Here is a 24,530-nt window from a genome sequence, read left to right as displayed (position 1 = left end):
TGTAAAATAAAATGATTAAAAGTTTGTGTAATAATTAAGAAAACACTGAGCGATCAAGAATTGATTCATGTTTCAATATTGTGATCAGAGACGCAGGGATAAATATCTAAAATACATCTATACGCATAACGCATATCTAGATACGACTGAAATAGTGTAGTTTAACTTTAAAAACGAGGACAGAGAGATAACCAGATGAAAATCTCAAGAAGACGGTCTGCTGTAACCAGAATACATGAGGTGATCGCGGCTCACTGCAGTTCAGGACCATGGTCAGGGAAACTGACTAGAGTTTTTCACTTCATGACAAAGACAAACAAAAGTCTCGCTGTTTTCGTGCAAACAAAAGCAGTGGAAGGTAGTGTGCTATATATTTTCGTAAATTAATAAATAAAAATTATAATAATTAGTAAATAAAAAAATATTTTTTTCTTGTCTGTACAAAAAGTGATGAAATTAGTTCATGTTGAATTACAAAACGCCTCTAAAAAACAGAATGATTTGAGCAATGTACAGAAAATATAGAACTACAAACGTTGACCAAAATATACTATAAGATAAGAATAACATTTTAAAATATTGCATCAATGAGTTATAAAAATCATTCTCACCTGATCATCACAATCATCAAAGTTCAGTCTCTCCCTCTGCGCATGCGTGAGTGTGTGTGTTCCACTGGTGTCCAGACTAATCATGCTCTCACTGCAAGGTCTGGCGTATTTCAGATCACTCTTTCTGGAGTCAGTGGTTCTGCAAACCTCATAATTGTACACGTGCTGTAAAGTTCCTGTGCCGCCTACGTCTGCGTAAAGAGGCGGATAATACGGAATAACCGGAAGATTCGCTCCAGATTTATAAAACATGCGCTCGCGTCTCCATCTGTAGCATTTGACTGACAGTATGGCAATGATAGACACGATAAAGAGAAATGAAACCACAGCCAAGGCCAAGACCAGATAGAAAGTCAGGTTGTCGTTGTATTCCTTGTCGTGCGTAAAGTCAGTGAACTCCGAGAGCACTTCAGGGAAGCTGTCCGCCACCGCCACGTTAACATTGACTGTAGCTGATCGAGAGGGCTGCCCGTTGTCCTCCACTACAACAGTGAGTCTTTGTTTGACAGCATCTTTATCTGTGACTTGGCGAACAGTTCTTATTTCTCCATTCTGTAAGCCCACTTCAAACAGCGCCCTGTCTGTGGCTTTGTGCAGTTTATATGAGAGCCAGGCATTCTGACCAGAGTCCACATCAACAGCCACCACTTTAGTCACCAGATAACCCACATCTGCCGAACGAGGCACTATTTCAGCCACCACATTTGCGCCTGACTGGACCGGATACAGAACCTGAGGCGCGTTGTCATTCTGGTCCTGAATGATGATTTTCACGCTCACGTTGCTGCTGAGAGGAGGAGAGCCTCCGTCCTGCGCTTTTACGCGGAACTGGAAGTCTTTGATCTGCTCGTAATCGAAAGATCGCACTGCATGTATGACTCCACTATCAGCACTAACGGACACTAACGAGGAGACGGGCACTCCGTTAACCGACGAGTCCTCCAGAATGTAAGACACGCGCGCGTTCTGGTTAAAATCTGCGTCTCTGGCTCTGACTGTGAATATGGAAAGACCCGGTGTGTTGTTTTCTTGAACAGAGGCCTCATATGAGCTCTTCTCAAAGACGGGCGCGTTATCATTCACATCTGATATCTGTAAGGAGAGAGTGACGCTGCTGGAGAGAGAGGGCACGCCCTCATCAGAGCACGTCACGCTGATGTTATACTCAGACTCTCGCTCTCGGTCTAAATCACTGTCTGTGACTAAACTGAAGAAATTATTATTAGTGGATTTCAGAGAAAATGGAATATTTTCAGGAATAGAACACTGAACTTTCCCATTTTCTCCCGAATCAAGATCCTGAATATTTATCATTGTAACTACCGTCTCAGGCGGGGAATTTTCTGCAATCACGTTTGTTTTGGACATGATATTGATAACTGGCTTATTATCATTGATATCAATGACATCAACTATGATCTCACAGGAATCACTAAAACCTCCGTGATCACTCGCTTGAACGCGTATCTCAAAGCGCCGAGCTTGTTCATAGTCAGCTAGACCTATCAGTCTTACTTTACCATCAGTCTCGTTTATTTCAAATATGTCCCGTACTTTATCTAGGGTGTTTTTTATAGTATAGCTAATTTCACTATTTACTCCTTGATCTAGATCCGACGCACTAACTGTCGCTACAATTGTTCCTTTTGGTGAATTTTCAGTTACGGTAGTTTTATAAACTGATTGTGTGAAAACAGGAGAGTTATCGTTCGCATCTAAAACAATAATATTCATTTGTATATTACCAGACATCTGTGGCTCTCCTCCGTCAGTGGCTGTTAACGTTAATGACATATGTTCCTGCTTTTCTCGATCTAGAGGCTTTTGTAAAATCATTTCTATATATTTTCCAGCCCCTGGCTGCCTCTTGAACTTCAGGACAAAATTATCTGTTGGTTTCAACGAGTAGGTCTGAAGACCATTAATTCCAACATCAAAATCTCTGGCATGCTCTATTGTGAATTTTGTACCAATGGACGCAGATTCACTAATTCTAAAAGTCATCTCATCTTTTTCAAAAAATGGTGCATTGTCATTTATATCAAGCACCTCAACATTAACACTGTAAAATTGCATCGGGTTTTCTAGAATAATCTGAAAATGCAGCGCGCAAGGCGTTGTCTGTCCGCACAGCGCCTCTCGGTCTATTCTCTCTTTGATAAGGAGGACTCCTCTTTCTTTATTCAGCTCGATGTATTCAGCGCTGTCTCCTGTATAAATACGCGCTTTACCCGATTTCAGTCTCTTTAAATCTAAACCCAAATCCTGCGCTATGTTCCCGACTAAAGAGCCTTTCGCCATTTCTTCAGGAATGGAGTAACTGACCTGCCCGAGAGCTGAACTGAGAGAGAGAAACCAAATAAACAGCAGTACTTGCCGCGCCATTGTTCTGTCCGACATTTTGCAGAAGACCACGAGATGAAGATTAAAGATGAAAGCAAATAAATCAGTCCAGAAAACTGGAGGAAATCATGTATATGTCCAAAGTGAAAAGATCAAGAAAAGTATATAAATCCAAGAGAAGGAAATTAAATACAGTTTCTCCGTGATTGTCCTTCTCTCTCCTCTTCAGACTGCGCTCTCAGCTTCTCTCTCTCTCTAATAAGATGGAGATGATGGGGGTGGAACTGCAGCAGATCTGCTCTCTAAACTGACATATTGACCAACAGCGGCACTATGAGTCCAGTCTGAAGAACTACAGAAACACTCAAATAGAAATATATATTTATCTTGTTCTTTTTCACAGTACAGACATGTTTTAGAATAATTTCATTTTATAAAAAGAATTAAAACACGCCGTTCCGAATGTTAATCAAAAACAGTTAAATAAAAATGATAAATGATTGAATGATTTTGTATAAACAAATTAGCAGGTTAATTGGTTATAGGAGAGGGTATCATGATTGGGTGTAAAAGAGCTTCTCAGTCTTTGCAAGAAAAGATGGGTCATGGCTCACCACTTTGTGCCAAATGTAATGAGAGAATTGTCAAATAATTCAAAAATCACATTTCTCAATGCAAGACTGCAAAGAATGTATGTCTTCCACCATCTTCCATAAATAATATTGTAAAAAGATTCAGGGAATCAAGATAAATCTCAGTCTGTATAGGGCAAGGTAGGACACCTCAGTTGAAAGTGCATGACCTTTGAGCCCTCAGATGGCATTGCATTAGAAACCGTCATGCTACTGGGTTAAATAAAGCCATGGACTCGGGAGTACTTAGGAAAAACGTTTTCACTTAACACAATCAGCCGCTGCATCAAGAAATGCAACTTGAATCTCTGTTACACAAGGGGAAAGCTACACATCTGTTTAATGTAAAGATGCTGCAGAGTTCTCTGGGCTCAAGCTCATCTCAGATGGTCTAAAAGACAGTGGAAATGTGTGCTGTGGTCAGATGATTCCATGTTTCAGCTTGTTTTTGGAAAAAATGGACATTGAGTTCTCAGTCCCAAAGACGAAAGGGACCATACAGACTTTCATCAGCAACAGGTGCAAAAGCAAACATCTGTCATGGTATGGGGTGCATCAGTGCAAACGGCATGGGTGACTCGCATTTGTGTGATGGTACCATTGACATGGAGGCATAGGTTTTAATTGTATAGAGACATAAACTGCCATCAAGATGACATCCTTCCTGGGTAGCAAGACAATGTCAGGCCTCATTCTGCACATGCTACAACAGAGTGGTTTCTAGACATTCTACACCATAGAGTGGATGTGCCTGACTGCCTGCCTGCAGTCCAGATCTGCCTGCTATTAAAAATGTATGGCTCATTATCAAAAAGAGAATGAGACAATGATGACCACAGACTCTTGTGCAGATGTCTTGTATCGGGCAAGATTGGGCAAAAATTCCACTTGCAAAACTGCAACAATTAGTATCTTCAATTCCCAAATGATTAAAAATTGAAATTAAATGGAAAGGTGATGTGACACAGTGGTAAACATGCCTCTGTCCCAACTTTTCTGGAGTGTGTTGCAGCCATCAAAATCAAGTTTATACTTACAAAATACAATAAAGTTGTGCAGTTAAAACATTGGAAATCTTTTCTTTGTACTTTTGTCAGTTAAATAGAGTTTCATGCGAATTAACAAATAACATATTGTTGATTTTATTGCATTTTACAAAATGGCCCAACTCTTCTGGAAATGATGTTTGTAGAAGGCAGTAGAAAGCAAGACTATTTCAGAACCATGGCCAGTTACTGACTGAATTTGAGTTAGAAGAAAAAAACCACAAACCTGTCTAGAAAAAAAAAAAAAAAGAAAAAAAAAAGAAAAAGGTTTGTGGCTTTTTAAACTGTAGAATGTGTTTAAAGCTGATAAAACCACTTACAGTAGACATACAACAGATAATCATTTCAAACATTTCTGAATACTGAGAATGTTCTTAAAGGAGCACCAACGACATGATTTAGATGACCTACTACTTGATAAATTAAATATTGTACAATGATTTGCAGTCTTGCAAAGAAGAAAAAAAAGGCAGAAACAAGAAAATGAAGACCAGGGAAATACTTCAAACTACAGCAACAATGCCACTATAACAACAGCCTAATAATTACAGCAGCAATTTTCTTATTGCATGAAGTGTTGCATTTGTTTTTGGAAATATTTAAGATGTGTGTACGATTAGAGTCCTTTCGCAGTCAAAAAATAAGTTGCTACATAAAAAGCTTTATAAAAAATTCTCACCTGTTCATCAAATTCTTCACTGATCAGTTTTCCTCTCTGCGCATGCGTGAGTGTGTGTGTTCCACTGGTGTCCAGACTAATGATGCTCTCACTGCAAGGTCTGGCGTATTTCAGATCACTCTTTCTGGAGTCAGTGGTTCTGCAAACCTCATAATTGTACACGTGCTGTAAAGTTCCTGTGCCGCCTACGTCTGCGTAAAGAGGCGGATAATACGGAATAACCGGAAGATTCGCTCCAGATTTATAAAACATGCGCTCGCGTCTCCATCTGTAGCATTTGACTGACAGTATGGCAATGATAGACACGATAAAGAGAAATGAAACCACAGCCAAGGCCAAGACCAGATAGAAAGTCAGGTTGTCGTTGTATTCCTTGTCGTGCGTAAAGTCAGTGAACTCCGAGAGCACTTCAGGGAAGCTGTCCGCCACCGCCACGTTAACATTGACTGTAGCTGATCGAGAGGGCTGCCCGTTGTCCTCCACTACAACAGTGAGTCTTTGTTTGACAGCATCTTTATCTGTGACTTGACGAACAGTTCTTATTTCTCCATTCTGTAAGCCCACTTCAAACAGCGCCCTGTCTGTGGCTTTGTGCAGTTTATATGAGAGCCAGGCATTCTGACCAGAGTCCACATCAACAGCCACCACTTTAGTCACCAGATAACCCACATCTGCCGAACGAGGCACTATTTCAGCCACCACATTTGCGCCTGACTGGACCGGATACAGAACCTGAGGCGCGTTGTCATTCTGGTCCTGAATGATGATTTTCACGCTCACGTTGCTGCTGAGAGGAGGAGAGCCTCCGTCCTGCGCTTTTACTCGGAACTGGAAGTCTTTGATCTGCTCGTAATCGAAAGATCGCACTGCATGTATGACTCCACTATCAGCACTAACGGACACTAACGAGGAGACGGGCACTCCGTTAACCGACGAGTCCTCCAGAATGTAAGACACGCGCGCGTTCTGGTTAAAATCTGCGTCTCTGGCTCTGACTGTGAATATGGAAAGACCCGGTGTGTTGTTTTCTTGAACAGAGGCCTCATATGAGCTCTTCTCAAAGACGGGCGCGTTATCATTCACATCTGATATCTGTAAGGAGAGAGTGACGCTGCTGGAGAGAGAGGGCACGCCCTCATCAGAGCACGTCACGCTGATGTTATACTCAGACTCTCGCTCTCGATCTAAATCACCGTCTGTGACTAAACTGAAGAAATTATTCCCAGTTGATTTTAGCATAAAATGAATGTCTTTATCTATTGTGCACGTGATCTTTCCGTTGTCTCCGGTGTCAAGGTCTTGGACGGTTAGTATTGCAACAACAGTTCCATGTTTAGAATCTTCAGATACACTATTTGTTCTCGACATTATGTTTATTGCAGGAATGTTATCATTAACGTCAGTGACGTCGATAATTACTTTACAGGAATCCGAATGTCCACCTTGGTCTTTTGCTTGGACATCAATTTGATAAACTTTGTTTTTTTCATAATCTACTCTACCAACTAATATCACAACTCCTGTGGTTTCGTCTACCTTAAATAAATCATATGCGCCGTCAGAAGAAATGGAAAATGTAATTATTCCATTAGAGCCCAGATCAGCATCAGAAGCACTGACTGTGGTTAAAACAGTGCCCGTTGGCGCATTCTCGGCTATACTCGCTCTATATGCTGCCTGACTGCAAACGGGTTCATTATCGTTGGCGTCCAAAACTGTAATTTGTATTTGCATTGTTCCTGTCAATGGCGGATCTCCTCCATCCTTTGCTGTCAGTAAAAGTGTGATATGGTCTTGTTTCTCTCTGTCTAGCGGCTTCTGTAATATCATTTCGATATGATGGTCTCCATCAGGCTGAATTGTGCAGTTTCAGTGCAAAATTATCGTTGGTTTCAACGAGTGTAGGTCTTGAAGATTATTAATGCCAACATCTAGATCATTCGCTCTCTCTAAGACAAACCGAACCCCTGTCTTTGCCATTTCATTTATGTCAAACTTAATGTCGCTGTTTTGAAAGACTGGCGCATTATCATTGATATCTGTAATCTCTATTGTGATCGAATACAATTCCAAGGGGTTTTCTAGAATAATCTGTAAATGCAGCGCGCAAGGCGTTGTCTGTCCGCACAGCGCCTCTCGGTCTATTCTCTCTTTGATAAGGAGGACTCCTCTTTCTTTATTCAGCTCGATGTATTCAGCGCTGTCTCCTGTATAAATACGCGCTTTACCCGATTTCAGTCTCTTTAAATCTAAACCCAAATCCTGCGCTATGTTCCCGACTAAAGAGCCTTTCGCCATTTCTTCAGGAATGGAGTAACTGACCTGCCCGAGAGCTGAACTGAGAGAGAGAAACCAAATAAACAGCAGTACTTGCCGCGCCATTGTTCTGTCCGACATTTTGCAGAAGACCACGAGATGAAGATTAAAGATGAAAGCAAAGAAATCAGTCCAGAAAACTGGAGGAAATCATGTATATGTCCAAAGTGAAAAGATCAAGAAAAGTATATAAATCCAAGAGAAGATATTAAATACAGTTTCTCCGTGATTTTCCTTCTCTCTCCTCTTCAGACTGCGCTCTCAGCTTCTCTCTCTCTCTAATAATATGGAGATGATGGGGGTGGAACTGCAGCAGATCTGCTCTCTAAACTGACATATTGACCAACAGCGGCACTATGAGTCCAGTCTGAAGAACTACAGAAAATCTAAAATTATTAAACCTTTATCTCAGTGTCAGACATGTTCGAGAAAATCAGTTCTAAACCAAGTTCTTAAGTACAACAGTAAAAAAAAAGCCCATGACAATAAGCATATAATACAAAGCTTGTATGAGTTTGTGTTAATAAAGAGCGAAGAGGGAGAAAAACAAATACATTTCGTGTTCTGATGAGGCCATATGAACACTGATCAAGCCAGACAGGAAGAAATAACTAAAAAACAATTATATTCATAAGAAATATCTAATCACAAATGAAATAGTTTACAGTTCAACTTCTGAACAGGACAGACCAAAAATATGTTGAAAATATCAAAAAGATAGTGTGCTGCAGCAGAATATGTGAAGTAAATGACCGAGTCACCGCGTTTCAGGACCATGGTCAGGGAAGCAAATGCAAACGCTGAATAGAGTTTCTCACTTCTTGACAAAAACAAGTGAAAATAATATAATATAGTAATACTGCTAATACTAATACTAATAATACGTTTTATTTATATAAGCACCTTTCAATGATCTAAGGACGGACTCATGCAAGGAAAAAATAAAATAAAATGGTAAATAACGAACTGTGAATGCCACAGGTTAATAATGTTAAAATTTGTTAACTGACATTTCCGTGGCAGCGTGCCATATACTGCATGACTGTAAATGAAAATAAATAAATAATAATAAAAAAAAAGAATAAAGAGCAACTTCCACTTAAAGCGCTAAACTAAAAAGTTGACCGGACTATAATAAACGGTTGAAAATAAAACAGCAGATGATTCGTGTCATGTCTTGCTAAAATTATTTAAACATTTCTTAAAATTGCAGAGACACTTCATTTCAGAAAAACACTCAGCGACCGTGTCAACAGTTGTTCAATCACTATAAACGTTTTAAAATATCACATTAATTAGTTATACAAAATTTCTCACCTGATCATCACAATCATCAAAGTTCAGTCTCTCCCTCTGCGCATGCGTGAGTGTGTGTGTTCCACTGGTGTCCAGACTAATGATGCTCTCACTGCAAGGTCTGGCGTATTTCAGATCACTCTTTCTGGAGTCAGTGGTTCTGCAAACCTCATAATTGTACACGTGCTGTAAAGTTCCTGTGCCGCCTACGTCTGCGTAAAGAGGCGGATAATACGGAATAACCGGAAGATTCGCTCCAGATTTATAAAACATGCGCTCGCGTCTCCATCTGTAGCATTTGACTGACAGTATGGCAATGATAGACACGATAAAGAGAAATGAAACCACAGCCAAGGCCAAGACCAGATAGAAAGTCAGGTTGTCGTTGTATTCCTTGTCGTGCGTAAAGTCAGTGAACTCCGAGAGCACTTCAGGGAAGCTGTCCGCCACCGCCACGTTAACATTGACTGTAGCTGATCGAGAGGGCTGCCCGTTGTCCTCCACTACAACAGTGAGTCTTTGTTTGACAGCATCTTTATCTGTGACTTGACGAACAGTTCTTATTTCTCCATTCTGTAAGCCCACTTCAAACAGCGCCCTGTCTGTGGCTTTGTGCAGTTTATATGAGAGCCAGGCATTCTGACCAGAGTCCACATCAACAGCCACCACTTTAGTCACCAGATAACCCACATCTGCCGAACGAGGCACTATTTCAGCCACCACATTTGCGCCTGACTGGACCGGATACAGAACCTGAGGCGCGTTGTCATTCTGGTCCTGAATGATGATTTTCACGCTCACGTTGCTGCTGAGAGGAGGAGAGCCTCCGTCCTGCGCTTTTACTCGGAACTGGAAGTCTTTGATCTGCTCGTAATCGAAAGATCGCACTGCATGTATGACTCCACTATCAGCACTAACGGACACTAACGAGGAGACGGGCACTCCGTTAACCGACGAGTCCTCCAGAATGTAAGACACGCGCGCGTTCTGGTTAAAATCTGCGTCTCTGGCTCTGACTGTGAATATGGAAAGACCCGGTGTGTTGTTTTCTTGAACAGAGGCCTCATATGAGCTCTTCTCAAAGACGGGCGCGTTATCATTCACATCTGATATCTGTAAGGAGAGAGTGACGCTGCTGGAGAGAGAGGGCACGCCCTCATCAGAGCACGTCACGCTGATGTTATACTCAGACTCTCGCTCTCGATCTAAATCACCATCTGTGACTAAACTGAAGAAATTATTATTTGTTGATTTAAGCGTAAAAGGGATATTATCGTTAATGGAGCACTGAACCTTACCATTCTCACCAGAATCCGAGTCTTGGACATTCAGCATAGTCACAACAGTGCCGGGTTTTAAGTCTTCAGAAAGAGCACTCGGTTTTGACATTATATTAATTACTGGTTTGTTGTCATTTACATCAATTATATCAACAATCACTTTGCATGTGTCAGAGTGGCGTCCGGGGTCTCTCGCTTGGACATCAATTTGATAATGTTTAACTCTTTCATAATCAGTGTCGCCAGATAATCTTAACACTCCCTCATTTCTGTCTATTTCAAAAATGTTAGTGGTGCTACCTGGGGACTTATAAATATGATATTCTACTCTACCATTTTGCCCTTGGTCAGCATCCGATGCTTTAACTGTAATTAAAGTTGTACCTTTTGGAGAGTTTTCTGCAATGCTGGTCTTATAAACAGGCAGAAAACAAACTGGAGCGTTATCATTTGCGTCCTCAACTGTGATTATAATCGGAATTGTTCCAGACATCTGTGGATCTCCTCCGTCCACGGCAGTAAATACAAGCGAAATATGTTCCTGTTTTTCTCGATCTAGAGGTTTTTGTAGAATCATTTCAACATTTTTGGTGCCATCTGGCATATCCTGAGTTTGTAATTTCAATAAAAAATTATCAGTGGGTTTTAGTAAATAAGTCTGCAGGCCATTTGTTCCGACATCTAAATCCATTGCTCTCTCTAAAACAAATACTGCCCCAGTTACAGCTGACTCACTGATTCTGAATCTCATCTCAGCCCGTTTAAAGAAGGGCGAATGATCATTCACATCTGTAACTTCGACTGTAACGCTATAAAACTCCATAGGATTTTCCAAGGTAATCTGAAAATGCAGCGCGCAAGGCGTTGTCTGTCCGCACAGCGCCTCTCGGTCTATTCTCTCTTTGATAAGGAGGACTCCTCTTTCTTTATTCAGCTCGATGTATTCAGCGCTGTCTCCTGTATAAATACGCGCTTTACCCGATTTCAGTCTCTTTAAATCTAAACCCAAATCCTGCGCTATGTTCCCGACTAAAGAGCCTTTCGCCATTTCCTCAGGAATGGAGTAACTGACCTGCCCGAGAGCTGAACTGAGAGAGAGAAACCAAATAAACAGCAGTACTTGCCGCGCCATTGTTCTGTCCGACATTTTGCTGAAGACCACGAGATGAAGATTAAAGATGAAAGCAAAGAAATCAGTCCAGAAAACTGGAGGAAATCATGTATATGTCCAAAGTGAAAAGATCAAGTAAAGTATATAAATCCAAGAGAAGGATATTAAATACAGAATATCCGTGATTTTCCTTCTCTCTCCTCTTCAGATTGCGCTCTCAGCTTCTCTCTCTCTCTAATAATATGGAGATGATGGGGGTGGAACTGCAGCAGATCTGCTCTCTAAACTGACATATTGACCAACAGCGGCACTATGAGTCCAGTCTGAAGAACTACAGAAAATTTAAAATTATTAAACCTTTATGTCTGTCAGACCCATCTGAGAAAAGCATTTCTCTAAACAAAGTTCTAAAGTATAAAAAAAGTTCCATAACAATAAATGTCTATGAAATACAAAGATTATATGAGTTTGTGTAAATAAAGATGGAAGGGGAAAAATTAAACAAATACATTTTCTGTTTGCTCAAAGTTTTGATCAAGCCATATCTGTATATATGAATACTGATTAGACAGACAGGGAGAAATACCTTAAATACAATAAAAAAAGTAATGAAATAGTATATAGTTTAACTTTTCAACAGGATGGCAGACCAATAAGATGTTAAAAATCTCAAAAAGACAGTCTGCTCTAAAGACGCATTAGAATATATGAAGTAAATGAGCGTGCCGCCGCGTTTCAGGACCATGGTCAGGGAAGCAAATGCAAACGCTGTGACTATAGTTTCTCACTTCTTAACAAAAACAAGTGAAAAATCACACAAGGAAAATTTTTAAAATGGCAAATAACCAACCAATGAACTGTGAATACAACGGTAATACAATTTTTCTCAATCGATTTGACACATTTATCCAAACTAGGATCACTGTCCTCAAAACTAACTGTTTTGAACACTGATCTGAACACTTTTTAATTGTCCTTAACAGATTGTAAGTTTTCAATCATTTCACACAAATTGCAAATCATGTGAACCATTTTCTCAAAACTCGCACAAAATTCTCAGATGTTTTCATAATAGTTCATACGTCCAACCAAAACTTTAATATATCAGGAAAAAACAATCACAGCTATTTTTTATAGGCTTTACACAAATCACAAACATTAATGTACCATTTGTCCAAACACAACAAACAAAACTCTGGAATTTGTCAAACTTATCAAATGCACGTATGCTTTCAGTTTGTCCCAAACTGATATCTGCTTGATTAATCATACACACAACACAGGAAGTGCAGTTTTCCCAAATGTTTACACATTTATCACAATTGCAATTGTAATTGTCAGGAGTATGCCCTGTTTCATTATTATTTCCTTTTGTGACCTAGTTTCTAGTCTGTGTCAGTTTCATTCAGTTCACCTGTTGCTCGTTAATTAGCTCATTAGTTCCTTGTTTGGTCTTGTGTATGTTTGGTTCAGGTCTTTGTCCTGTCTCATCTATGTAAAGTGGTTGTTTTCTAAGTTTTCCCTGCCTGTTTCCTGAGTATTTGGATTAAAAGACAGATTTCCTGGAATTATCCTTTGTTGTGCATTCATTGATTCAGCCACCTGTGACAGTTACAGGGGAAATATGAAAGAGAAAGTATACATAGAAAAAAAAAAAAAAAAAAAAAAAAAAAAAAAACATATGCAAGAGAAGGTGAAGATAAAGAGGTGTAAGCATAAAGGTGGTGGTGTAGGTATAGAGGAAGGGGTGTAATAAGAAGGAAAGGAAAAGTGGAACATATAGAAGGAGATCATATACGAGGAGAGAGGAGGAAGTAAAAAAGGAGGATAGGAGAAGAGCTGAGTATAGTGGAGAACATTGGTGTAGTGGAAAGATCAAGAGGAGAATTCATAAGAAGACATGGACATAGTGAATGGACAGCAGAGGGAGGGCTAGGAGGAGAGGTGGATTTCAAATGAACTCAGAATCAACCCAATTTAGTGGCTCTTAATCCTGGGCCTGGGGAGCCCTATCTGAGGTTATGAGGGAATTCCGGATTCAGCCACCCTAAAAAGCTTCTTTTTTTTTTTTCTTTAAATAAGAAATGGTTTTATTTGTAAGAAATTCAAAATAAAATAGTTTTGCTTTGGCATAATGTTATATTTGAATATACATATAAACAAATTTTATAAATATCTGTAACTTTAAAGCTGTTGAGGTAATTGAAAAACTTTTGTCAAGCAATTTGTATATTTTCAAAAGTCATGGTGGCACATCTGCAAATATTTTATAATCAACTGACAAGGTAATAACGTTAAGCCTGATACTGTAATGCAACATCCAGAGGACCCCAAAAGATCATTGTGGCAGAGTGAAAAGGTTTGTATGTCTCTCAAATATTGATAAAAACAGCTAATTCCAAGTATGGGTAGATACATATTTACAAATATTTGGTTGTACCACCTGACAAAAAAAGTAAATAAAATAATAATTTAAACACTTTGAAATGTTATGTATCAACTGAAACATGTTTACATTGTTCATGACTCAAAAATATGCATTACATTGAAAATATTTTTTAAAAAATATCTTTTTTGAAGCTTCATTTGCTCAATGACCCCTATATCAAAACCTGTTGGAAAAACATTTCAATAAAAGTGTATTTTCATTAGTGTATTTGAACATCTAAAGCTGAAAGTGTTCTAAAATCATGAGAGGAAACACTTGTAGTTTTGACTAGAAAAAATGCAGTGCTTTATTTTGCAGTAAAGTTGAACTGTTTGGCTAATGTAAGAGTGAGTTTAGATCACTGTGTTAACTGTTTTGAGAGCAGAAATGTTTTATATATATATAATATTAACAATTTCTAACTGACATTTCAGTGGTAGCATGCCATATACTGTAGGACTTCAATGGAAAATAAAATGTAAAATTAAACTAATATAAAGCAAGTTATACAGAAAATCATTTATACGCTAAAAAAAAAGAGAAAGCACTCATTTCCTTTCATGGCTGCACAGGAAAGATGAACTACATAAGTTGAAAAAAGTTGACCAGACGATAATAAACGGATGAAAATACAACAGTAGATGATTCGTGCCATATTCTGCTTACATTCTTAAAACGTTTCTTAAAATTGCAAAGGCACTTCATTTCAGAAAAACACTCAGCGACCGTGTCAACAGTTGTTCAATCACTATAAACGTTTTAAAATATCACATTAATTAGTTATACAAAATTTCTCACCTGATCATCACAATCATCAAAGTTCAGTCTCTCCCTCTGCGCATGCGTGAGTGTGTGTGTTCCACTGGTGTCCAGACTAATGATGCTCTCACTGCAAGGTCTGGCGTATTTCAGATCACTCTTTCTGGAGTCAGTGGTTCTGCAAACCTCATAATTGTACACGTGCTGTAAAGTTCCTGTGCCGCCTACGTCTGCGTAAAGAGGCGGATAATACGGAATAACCGGAAGATTCGCTCCAGATTTATAAAACATGCGCTCGCGTCTCCATCTGTAGCATTTGACTGACAGTATGGCAATGATAGACACGATAAAGAGAAATGAAACCACAGCCAAGGCCAAGACCAGATAGAAAGTCAGGTTGTCGTTGTATTCCTTGTCGTGCGTAAAGTCAGTGAACTCCGAGAGCACTTCAGGGAAGCTGTCCGCCACCGCCACGTTAACATTGACTGTAGCTGATCGAGAGGGCTGCCCGTTGTCCTCCACTACAACAGTGAGTCTTTGTTTGACAGCATCTTTATCTGTGACTTGACGAACAGTTCTTATTTCTCCATTCTGTAAGCCCACTTCAAACAGCGCCCTGTCTGTGGCTTTGTGCAGTTTATATGAGAGCCAGGCATTCTGACCAGAGTCCACATCAACAGCCACCACTTTAGTCACCAGATAACCCACATCTGCCGAACGAGGCACTATTTCAGCCACCACATTTGCGCCTGACTGGACCGGATACAGAACCTGAGGCGCGTTGTCATTCTGGTCCTGAATGATGATTTTCACGCTCACGTTGCTGCTGAGAGGAGGAGAGCCTCCGTCCTGCGCTTTTACGCGGAACTGGAAATCTTTGATCTGCTCGTAATCGAAAGATCGCACTGCATGTATGACTCCACTATCAGCAGTAACGGACACTAACGAGGAGACGGGCACTCCGTTAACCGACGAGTCCTCCAGAATGTAAGACACGCGCGCGTTCTGGTTAAAATCTGCGTCTCTGGCTCTGACTGTGAATATGGAAAGACCCGGTGTGTTGTTTTCTTGAACAGAGGCCTCATACGAGCTCTTCTCAAAGACGGGCGCGTTATCATTCACATCTGATATCTGTAAGGAGAGAGTGACGCTGCTGGAGAGAGAGGGCACGCCCTCATCAGAGCACGTCACGCTGATGTTATACTCAGACTCTCGCTCTCGATCTAAATCACCATCTGTGACTAAACTGAAGAAATTATTTGTTGATTTAAGCGTAAAAGGGATATTATCGTTAATGGAGCACTGAACCTTACCATTCTCACCAGAATCCGAGTCTTGGACATTCAGCATAGTCAAAACAGTGCCGGGTTTTGAATTCTCCGAAAGAGTACTTGCTTTTGACATTATATTAATTACTGGTTTGTTGTCATTTACATCAATTATATCAACAATCACTTTGCATGTGTCAGAGTGGCGTCCGGGGTCTCTCGCTTGGACATCAATTTGATAATGTTTAACTCTTTCATAATCAGTATCGCCAGATAACCTTAACACTCCCTCATTTCTATTTATTTCAAAGTGATTAGTGGACCCACCCGACGTTTTCGCAATATAATATTCTATTTTACCATTTTGCCCTTGGTCAGCATCCGATGCTTTAACTGTAGTTAAAATCGTACCTTTTGGAGAGTTTTCTGCAATGCTGGTCTTATACACAGGCAGAAAACAAACTGGAGCGTTATCATTTGCGTCCTCAACTGTGATTATAATCGGAATTGTTCCAGACATCTGTGGCTCTCCTCCGTCCACGGCAGTAAGTAAAAGCGAAATATGTTCCTGTTTTTCTCGATCTAGAGTATTTTGCAGTATCATTTCAACATTTTTGGTGCCATCTGGCATATCCTGAGTCTTTAAGATAAAATGATCCGCGGGATGTAAAAAATAACTCTGTACGCCGTTAAACCCAACGTCATCATCCACTGCTCTTTCTAAAACAAATTTAGCTCCTGTTAGAGATGATTCGCTTATATCAAATTTAATCTCTTTAGCTGCAAAAACGGGAGCGTTATCATTTACGTCTAAAATCTCAACTGTAACGCTATAAAATTCCATAGGATTTTCCAAGGTAATCTGAAAATGCAGCGCGCAAGGCGTTGTCTGTCCGCACAGCGCCTCTCGGTCTATTCTCTCTTTGATAAGGAGGACTCCTCTTTCTTTATTCAGCTCGATGTATTCAGCGCTGTCTCCTGTATAAATACGCGCTTTACCCGATTTCAGTCTCTTTAAATCTAAACCCAAATCCTGCGCTATGTTCCCGACTAAAGAGCCTTTCGCCATTTCTTCAGGAATGGAGTAACTGACCTGCCCGAGAGCTGAACTGAGAGAGAGAAACCAAATAAACAGCAGTACTTGCCGCGCCATTGTTCTGTCCGACATTTTGCAGAAGACCACGAGATGAAGATTAAAGATGAAAGCAAAGAAATCAGTCCAGAAAACTGGAGGAAATCATGTATATGTCCAAAGTGAAAAGATCAAGAAAAGTATATAAATCCAAGAGAAGGAAATTAAATACAGTTTCTCCGTGATTTTCCTTCTCTCTCCTCTTCAGACTGCGCTCTCAGCTTCTCTCTCTCTCTAATAATATGGAGATGATGGGGGTGGAACTGCAGCAGATCTGCTCTCTAAACTGACATATTGACCAACAGCGGCACTATGAGTCCAGTCTGATGAACTACAGAAAATGTAAAATGAATAAACCTTTATCTCAGTGTCAGACATATCTGAGAAAATAAATTTACTAAAGGTTTTGAAGTATAAAACCGACAAATGTCCATATAAATACACATATCTATAAAATACAATGATTGTATGAGTTTGTGTAAATACATAATAAGGGAGGAAAACAAACAAATACATTTTCGTGTTTGCTCAAAGTTTTGATCAGGCCATATCTGTATGTGAACACTGATCAGACAGACAGGGAGGAATACCTTAAATACAATAATACAAATACGAAATATCTAATCAATAATAATATAGTGTATAGATTACTTTTGAAGAGGAAGACAGGTTAAAAAGCAGTTGAAAATGTAATAAAGATGGTCTGCTGGAAAGAGATGCAGCAGAATGTAAGAAGTAAATAACCGAGTCACCGCGTTTCAGGACCATGGTCAGGGAAGCAAATGCAAACGCTGAATAGAGTTTCTCACTTCTTGACAAAAACAAGTGAAAGTCATGCAAGGAAAAAGTCAAATAAAACGGCAAATAACGAACTGTGCAAACCACAAGTTAATAATGTTAACCTATTGTTAACTGACACATTTCAGTGGCAACGTGCCATTTACTGCAGGACTTCAGCTGAAAACAAAATGTAAATAATAATAATAATAATAATAAGAATAAGAATAAAGAATAAAAGCAACTTCAACTTAAGATATCAAAGGGGGGAAAATCAATCGGAAGCTGAAAAACAGGCTGCCATTTTCTTTATTTCATGGCTGTGCATGAAAGATGAACTACATAAGAACAACACGTCGACAAACAGTAGACCTCAAACAAAAGAGAATAAATATTTGAGGTACACAACTGCAATAAATGCTAAACTAAAAAAACATGACCAGACTATAATAAACGGATGAACACACAACAACAGATGATTCGTGCCATTTCCTGCTAAAATAATTTAAACATTTCTTAGAATTGTAAAAACACTTAATTTTAGAAAACAAGTCAGCGACCGTGTCTACAGTTCAAGCTAAAATGTTCAATTATGAGAAGCGTTTTAAAATATCACATAAATTAGTTATAAAAAAATAAATAAATAAATTCTCACCTGTTCATCACAATCATCAAAGTTCAGTCTCTCCCTCTGCGCATGCGTGAGTGTGTGTGTTCCACTGGTGTCCAGACTAATGATGCTCTCACTGCAAGGTCTGGCGTATTTCAGATCACTCTTTCTGGAGTCAGTGGTTCTGCAAACCTCATAATTGTACACGTGCTGTAAAGTTCCTGTGCCGCCTACGTCTGCGTAAAGAGGCGGATAATACGGAATAACCGGAAGATTCGCTCCAGATTTATAAAACATGCGCTCGCGTCTCCATCTGTAGCATTTGACTGACAGTATGGCAATGATAGACACGATAAAGAGAAATGAAACCACAGCCAAGGCCAGGACCAGATAGAAAGTCAGGTTGTCGTTGTATTCCTTGTCGTGCGTAAAGTCAGTGAACTCCGAGAGCACTTCAGGGAAGCTGTCCGCCACCGCCACGTTAACATTGACTGTAGCTGATCGAGAGGGCTGCCCGTTGTCCTCCACTACAACAGTGAGTCTTTGTTTGACAGCATCTTTATCTGTGACTTGACGAACAGTTCTTATTTCTCCATTCTGTAAGCCCACTTCAAACAGCGCCCTGTCTGTGGCTTTGTGCAGTTTATATGAGAGCCAGGCATTCTGACCAGAGTCCACATCAACAGCCACCACTTTAGTCACCAGATAACCCACATCTGCCGAACGAGGCACTATTTCAGCCACCACATTTGCGCCTGACTGGACCGGATACAGAACCTGAGGCGCGTTGTCATTCTGGTCCTGAATGATGATTTTCACGCTCACGTTGCTGCTGAGAGGAGGAGAGCCTCCGTCCTGCGCTTTTACGCGGAACTGGAAGTCTTTGATCTGCTCGTAATCGAAAGATCGCACTGCATGTATGACTCCACTATCAGCACTAACGGACACTAACGAGGAGACGGGCACTCCGTTAACCGACGAGTCCTCCAGAATGTAAGACACGCGCGCGTTCTGGTTAAAATCTGCGTCTCTGGCTCTGACTGTGAATATGGAAAGACCCGGTGTGTTGTTTTCTTGAACAGAGGCCTCATATGAGCTCTTCTCAAAGACGGGCACGTTATCATTCACATCTGATATCTGTAAGGAGAGAGTGACGCTGCTGGAGAGAGAGGGCACGCCCTCATCAGAGCACGTCACGCTGATGTTATACTCAGACTCTCGCTCTCGATCTAAATCACCGTCTGTGACTAAACTGAAGAAATTAATAGTGGTCGTCTTTAAGACGAATGGATAATTATCATTAATAAAGCATTGTACTTTACCATTTTCATTAGAATCGACGTCTTGCGTGTTTATAACAGTAACAACAGTGTCAGGTTCAGAGTCCTCTGATAACATAGCTGACTTTGACATTATATTGATGACGGGCTTGTTATCATTGACATCTATAACGTCGATAATTATTTTACTTGAATCTGTTAGACCTCCACGATCACTCGCTCTAACATTTATCTGAAAATGTCTGGCTTTTTCATAATCGATATCACCAATTATTCTCAATTCGCCATTGTGTCTGTTTATTTCAAACATTTCGGGCACACCGTCGTGAGTATTAGTGATTGAATAACTAATTTCAGCGTTTGAGCTCTGATCCGCATCAGAGGCTTCAACTCTAATGACAACTGTCCCTTTCGGCGAATTCTCTACGACAGTGGCCTTGTATGCAGAATGTGTGAAAGCAGGAGCATTGTCATTAACATCGAGTACTTTTATACGAATCTGTGTTGTTCCAGACAGATGTGGATCGCCTCCATCAATCGCTGTCAAAACTAAAGCAATATCTTCCTGTTTCTCTCGATCTAGAGGTTTTTGCAAGACCATCTCAACTATTTTTCTACCATCTGCCTGACTATGCAATTTTAATGAAAAATTATCGCTTAATGAAAGCATGTAGCTTTGAATGGCATTAGTCCCGACATCTTGGTCGACGGCTTGCTCTATATCAAATTTAGCCCCATTTACAGCAGATTCACTTATTTCAAAATAGGTATCTGGCTTGTTGAAATAAGGAGCATTGTCATTTATATCGCTTACCTCGACAGTGACATGGTAAAATTCAATTGGATTTTCCAAAATAATCTGAAAATGCAGCGCGCAAGGCGTTGTCTGTCCGCACAGCGCCTCTCGGTCTATTCTCTCTTTGATAAGGAGGACTCCTCTTTCTTTATTCAGCTCGATGTATTCAGCGCTGTCTCCTGTATAAATACGCGCTTTACCCGATTTCAGTCTCTTTAAATCTAAACCCAAATCCTGCGCTATGTTCCCGACTAAAGAGCCTTTCGCCATTTCTTCAGGAATGGAGTAACTGACCTGCCCGAGAGCTGAACTGAGAAAGAGAAACCAAATAAACAGCAGTACTTGCCGCGCCATTGTTCTGTCCGACATTTTGCTGAAGACCACGAGATGAAGATTAAAGATGAAAGCAAAGAAATCAGTCCAGAAAACTGGAGGAAATCATGTATATGTTCAAAGTGAAAAGAACAAGAAAAGTATATAAATCCAAGAGAAGATATTAAATACAGAATATCCGTGATTTTCCTTCTCTCTCCTCTTCAGACTGCGCTCTCAGCTTCTCTCTCTCTCTAATAATATGGAGATGATGGGGGTGGAACTGCAGCAGATCTGCTCTCTAAACTGACATATTGACCAACAGCGGCACTATGAGTCCAGTCTGATGAACTACAGAAAATTTAAAATTATTAAACCTTTATCTCAGTGTCAGACATGTCTGAGAAAAGCAATTCACTAAAAGTTTTGAAGTATAAAACCAACAAATGTCCATATAAATACACATATCTATAAAATACAATGATTGTATGAGTTTGTGTAAATAAATAATAATGGAGGAAAACAAACAAATACATTTTCGTGTTTGCTCAAAGTTTTGATCAGGCCATATCTGTGTGTGAACACTGATCAGACAGACAGGGAGAAATACCTTAAATACAATAATATAAATACGAAATATCTAATAAATAATGAAATAGTGTATAGATTACTTTTGAAGAGGAAGACAGGTTAAAAAGCAGTTGAAAATGTAATAAAGATGGTCAAGTGAAACAAGTGAAAGTCATGCAAGGAAAAAATAAAATAAAACGGCAAATAACGAACTGTGCATACCACAAGTTAATTATGTTAACTTTATTGTTAACTGACACATTTCAGTGGCAACGTGCCATTTACTGCAGGACTTCAGCTGAAAACAAAATGTAAATAATAATAATAATAATAATAAGAAGAATAAGAATAAAGAATAAAAGCAACTTCGACTTAAGATATCAAAGGGGGGAAAAAATCAATCGGAATCTGAAAAACAGGCTGCCATTTTCTTTATTTCATGGCTGTGCATGAAAGATGAACTACATAAGAACAACACGTCGACAAACAGTAGACCTCAAACAAAAGAGAATAAATATTTGAGGTACACAACTGCAATAAATGCTAAACTAAAAAAACATGACCAGACTATAATAAACGGATGAACATACAACAGCAGATGATTCGTGCCATTTCCTGCTAAAATAATTTAAACATTTCTTAGAATTGCAAAAACACTTAATTTTAGAAAACCAGTCAGCGACAGTGTCAACAGTTCAAGTTAAAATTCTCAATTATGAGAAGTGTTTTAAAATATCACATGAATTAGTTATAAAAGAAATCTCACCTGTTCATCACAATCATCAAAGTTCAGTCTCTCTCTCTGCGCATGCGTGAGTGTGTGTGTTCCAGTGGTGTCCAGACTAATGATGCTCTCACTGCAAGGTCTGGCGTATTTCAGATCACTCTTTCTGGAGTCAGTGGTTCTGCAAACCTCATAATTGTACACGTGCTGTAAAGTTCCTGTGCCGCCTACGTCTGCGTAAAGAGGCGGATAATACGGAATAACCGGAAGATTCGCTCCAGATTTATAAAACATGCGCTCGCGTCTCCATCTGTAGCATTTGACTGACAGTATGGCAATGATAGACACGATAAAGAGAAATGAAACCACAGCCAAGGCCAAGACCAGATAGAAAGTCAGGTTGTCGTTGTATTCCTTGTCGTGCGTAAAGTCAGTGAACTCCGAGAGCACTTCAGGGAAGCTGTCCGCCACCGCCACGTTAACATTGACTGTAGCTGATCGAGAGGGCTGCCCGTTGTCCTCCACTACAACAGTGAGTCTTTGTTTGACAGCATCTTTATCTGTGACTTGACGAACAGTTCTTATTTCTCCATTCTGTAAGCCCACTTCAAACAGCGCCCTGTCTGTGGCTTTGTGCAGTTTATATGAGAGCCAGGCATTCTGACCAGAGTCCACATCAACAGCCACCACTTTAGTCACCAGATAACCCACATCTGCCGAACGAGGCACTATTTCAGCCACCACATTTGCGCCTGACTGGACCGGATACAGAACCTGAGGCGCGTTGTCATTCTGGTCCTGAATGATGATTTTCACGCTCACGTTGCTGCTGAGAGGAGGAGAGCCTCCGTCCTGCGCTTTTACGCGGAACTGGAAGTCTTTGATCTGCTCGTAATCGAAAGATCGCACTGCATGTATGACTCCACTATCAGCACTAACGGACACTAACGAGGAGACGGGCACTCCGTTAACCGACGAGTCCTCCAGAATGTAAGACACGCGCGCGTTCTGGTTAAAATCTGCGTCTCTGGCTCTGACTGTGAATATGGAAAGACCCGGTGTGTTGTTTTCTTGAACAGAGGCCTCATATGAGCTCTTCTCAAAGACGGGCGCGTTATCATTCACATCTGATATCTGTAAGGAGAGAGTGACGCTGCTGGAGAGAGAGGGCACGCCCTCATCAGAGCACGTCACACTGATGTTATACTCAGACTCTCGCTCTCGATCTAAATCACCATCTGTGATTAAACTGAAGAAATTATTATTTGTCGACTTTAGGGTAAAAGGAATATTCTCATTAATTGAACAATAAATGTTACCGTTTTCTCCCGCATCTGGGTCTTGCACGTTTATCACAGTTACAACAGTTCCAGGATCAGAGTTTTCTGATAAGGTGGTTAATTTAGACATGATATTGATGAGTGGTTTATTGTCATTTATATCAATCACATCTACATCGATTTTACAAGAATCGGTCAGACCCCCGTCATCACTCGCCTGTACATGAATTTGATAATGCCGAGCTTTTTCATAATCTATATTTCCTGTTACTCTCACCTCACCGTTTGTTTCGTTAATTTCGAACAATTCCGGAACATTGTCGAGAGTATTTGTAATAGTATATTTTACTTTGCCATTTGAGCCCTCGTCCAAATCTGAAGCGCTCACCGTCGTTACAACTGTGGCTTTGAGGGCGTTCTCAATGATATTTGCTTTATATATTTTCTGCGTAAAAACAGGCGCGTTGTCGTTCACATCTAAAACAGTAATATGTATCTGCGCAGTACCAGACAATTGTGGATCACCTCCATCTATCGCTGTCAGAACCAGAGACAAATGCTCCTGCTTTTCACGATCGAGGGGTTTCTGCAGAACCATTTCTACAAGCTTACTACCGTCTGCCTGAGTTTGTAATTTTAATGAAAAATTATCCGTAGGCTTTAACGAATATGTCTGCAGGCCGTTTATTCCGACATCTAAATCCATTGCTCTCTCTAAAACAAATACTGCCCCAGTTACAGCCGACTCACTGATTCTGAATCTCATCTCAGCCCGTTTAAAGAAGGGCGAATGATCATTCACATCTGTAACTTCGACTGTAACGGAGTAAAATTCTATCGGGTTTTCTAGAATAATCTGTAAATGCAGCGCGCAAGGCGTTGTCTGTCCGCACAGCGCCTCTCGGTCTATTCTCTCTTTGATAAGGAGGACTCCTCTTTCTTTATTCAGCTCGATGTATTCAGCGCTGTCTCCTGTATAAATACGCGCTTTACCCGATTTCAGTCTCTTTAAATCTAAACCCAAATCCTGCGCTATGTTCCCGACTAAAGAGCCTTTCGCCATTTCTTCAGGAATGGAGTAACTGACCTGCCCGAGAGCTGAACTGAGAGAGAGAAACCAAATAAACAGCAGTACTTGCCGCGCCATTGTTCTGTCCGACATTTTGCAGAAGACCACGAGATGAAGATTAAAGATGAAAGCAAAGAAATCGGTCCAAAGTTCTGGAAGAATATATGTGCATGTCCAAAGTGAAAAGATACGAAAAGTATATAAATCCAAG

General features: G+C 40.1%; 6 protein-coding genes and 1 pseudogene across 8 annotated transcripts in view; all 7 read right to left on the bottom strand.

Moving 5' to 3' along the window:
* The window catches only part of LOC137023409 (protocadherin gamma-A11-like), a 191,596-nt gene that overhangs the window by 69,397 nt on the left and 97,669 nt on the right, over positions 1–24,530 (bottom strand). The gene's annotated exons all lie outside the window — the stretch shown is intronic.
* LOC137023259 (protocadherin beta-16-like) lies at positions 585–3,034 on the bottom strand. The gene has a single exon (XM_067390102.1). The coding sequence runs from the start codon at positions 3,009–3,011 to the stop codon at positions 585–587; it is 2,427 nt and encodes an 808-aa protein (XP_067246203.1). The 5' UTR covers positions 3,012–3,034.
* Positions 4,316–7,932, bottom strand: LOC137023239 (protocadherin beta-16-like; annotated as a pseudogene).
* On the bottom strand, positions 8,927–11,335 carry LOC137023235 (protocadherin beta-16-like). The gene has a single exon (XM_067390008.1). It carries the CDS (start codon positions 11,333–11,335, stop codon positions 8,927–8,929), a length of 2,409 nt encoding a protein of 802 aa, XP_067246109.1.
* Positions 14,523–16,943, bottom strand: LOC137023230 (protocadherin beta-16-like). The gene has a single exon (XM_067389994.1). The coding sequence runs from the start codon at positions 16,935–16,937 to the stop codon at positions 14,523–14,525; it is 2,415 nt and encodes an 804-aa protein (XP_067246095.1). The 5' UTR covers positions 16,938–16,943.
* On the bottom strand, positions 18,244–20,718 carry LOC137023198 (protocadherin beta-16-like). The gene is made up of 2 exons (XM_067389943.1): positions 18,334–20,718; positions 18,244–18,255 (listed from the first exon to the last, which is right to left on the bottom strand). The coding sequence occupies exons 1-2, from the start codon at positions 20,716–20,718 to the stop codon at positions 18,244–18,246; spliced, it is 2,397 nt and encodes a 798-aa protein (XP_067246044.1).
* LOC137023189 (protocadherin beta-16-like) lies at positions 21,007–24,485 on the bottom strand. Its single transcript, XM_067389931.1, has 2 exons — positions 22,013–24,485; positions 21,007–21,027 (listed from the first exon to the last, which is right to left on the bottom strand). The coding sequence occupies exons 1-2, from the start codon at positions 24,410–24,412 to the stop codon at positions 21,007–21,009; spliced, it is 2,421 nt and encodes an 806-aa protein (XP_067246032.1). The 5' UTR covers positions 24,413–24,485.

The sequence above is a fragment of the Chanodichthys erythropterus genome, chromosome 1, assembly GCF_024489055.1.
Source record: "Chanodichthys erythropterus isolate Z2021 chromosome 1, ASM2448905v1, whole genome shotgun sequence".
NCBI lineage: Eukaryota > Metazoa > Chordata > Actinopteri > Cypriniformes > Xenocyprididae > Chanodichthys > Chanodichthys erythropterus.
This window is presented reverse-complemented; position numbering and strand designations above follow the sequence as displayed.

Coding starts and splice junctions, on each gene's coding strand:
- LOC137023259 (XM_067390102.1), bottom strand. CDS start 3,011: ATGTCGGACAGAACAATGGCGCGGCAAGTACTGCTGTTTATTTGGTTT.
- LOC137023235 (XM_067390008.1), bottom strand. CDS start 11,335: ATGGCGCGGCAAGTACTGCTGTTTATTTGGTTTCTCTCTCTCAGTTCA.
- LOC137023230 (XM_067389994.1), bottom strand. CDS start 16,937: ATGTCGGACAGAACAATGGCGCGGCAAGTACTGCTGTTTATTTGGTTT.
- LOC137023198 (XM_067389943.1), bottom strand. CDS start 20,718: ATGGCGCGGCAAGTACTGCTGTTTATTTGGTTTCTCTTTCTCAGTTCA.
- LOC137023189 (XM_067389931.1), bottom strand. CDS start 24,412: ATGTCGGACAGAACAATGGCGCGGCAAGTACTGCTGTTTATTTGGTTT. Junction 21,028..22,012: donor TTGATGATTGTGATGAACAG/GTGAGATTTCTT, acceptor AATTTTCTGTAG/TTCATCAGACTGGACTCATA.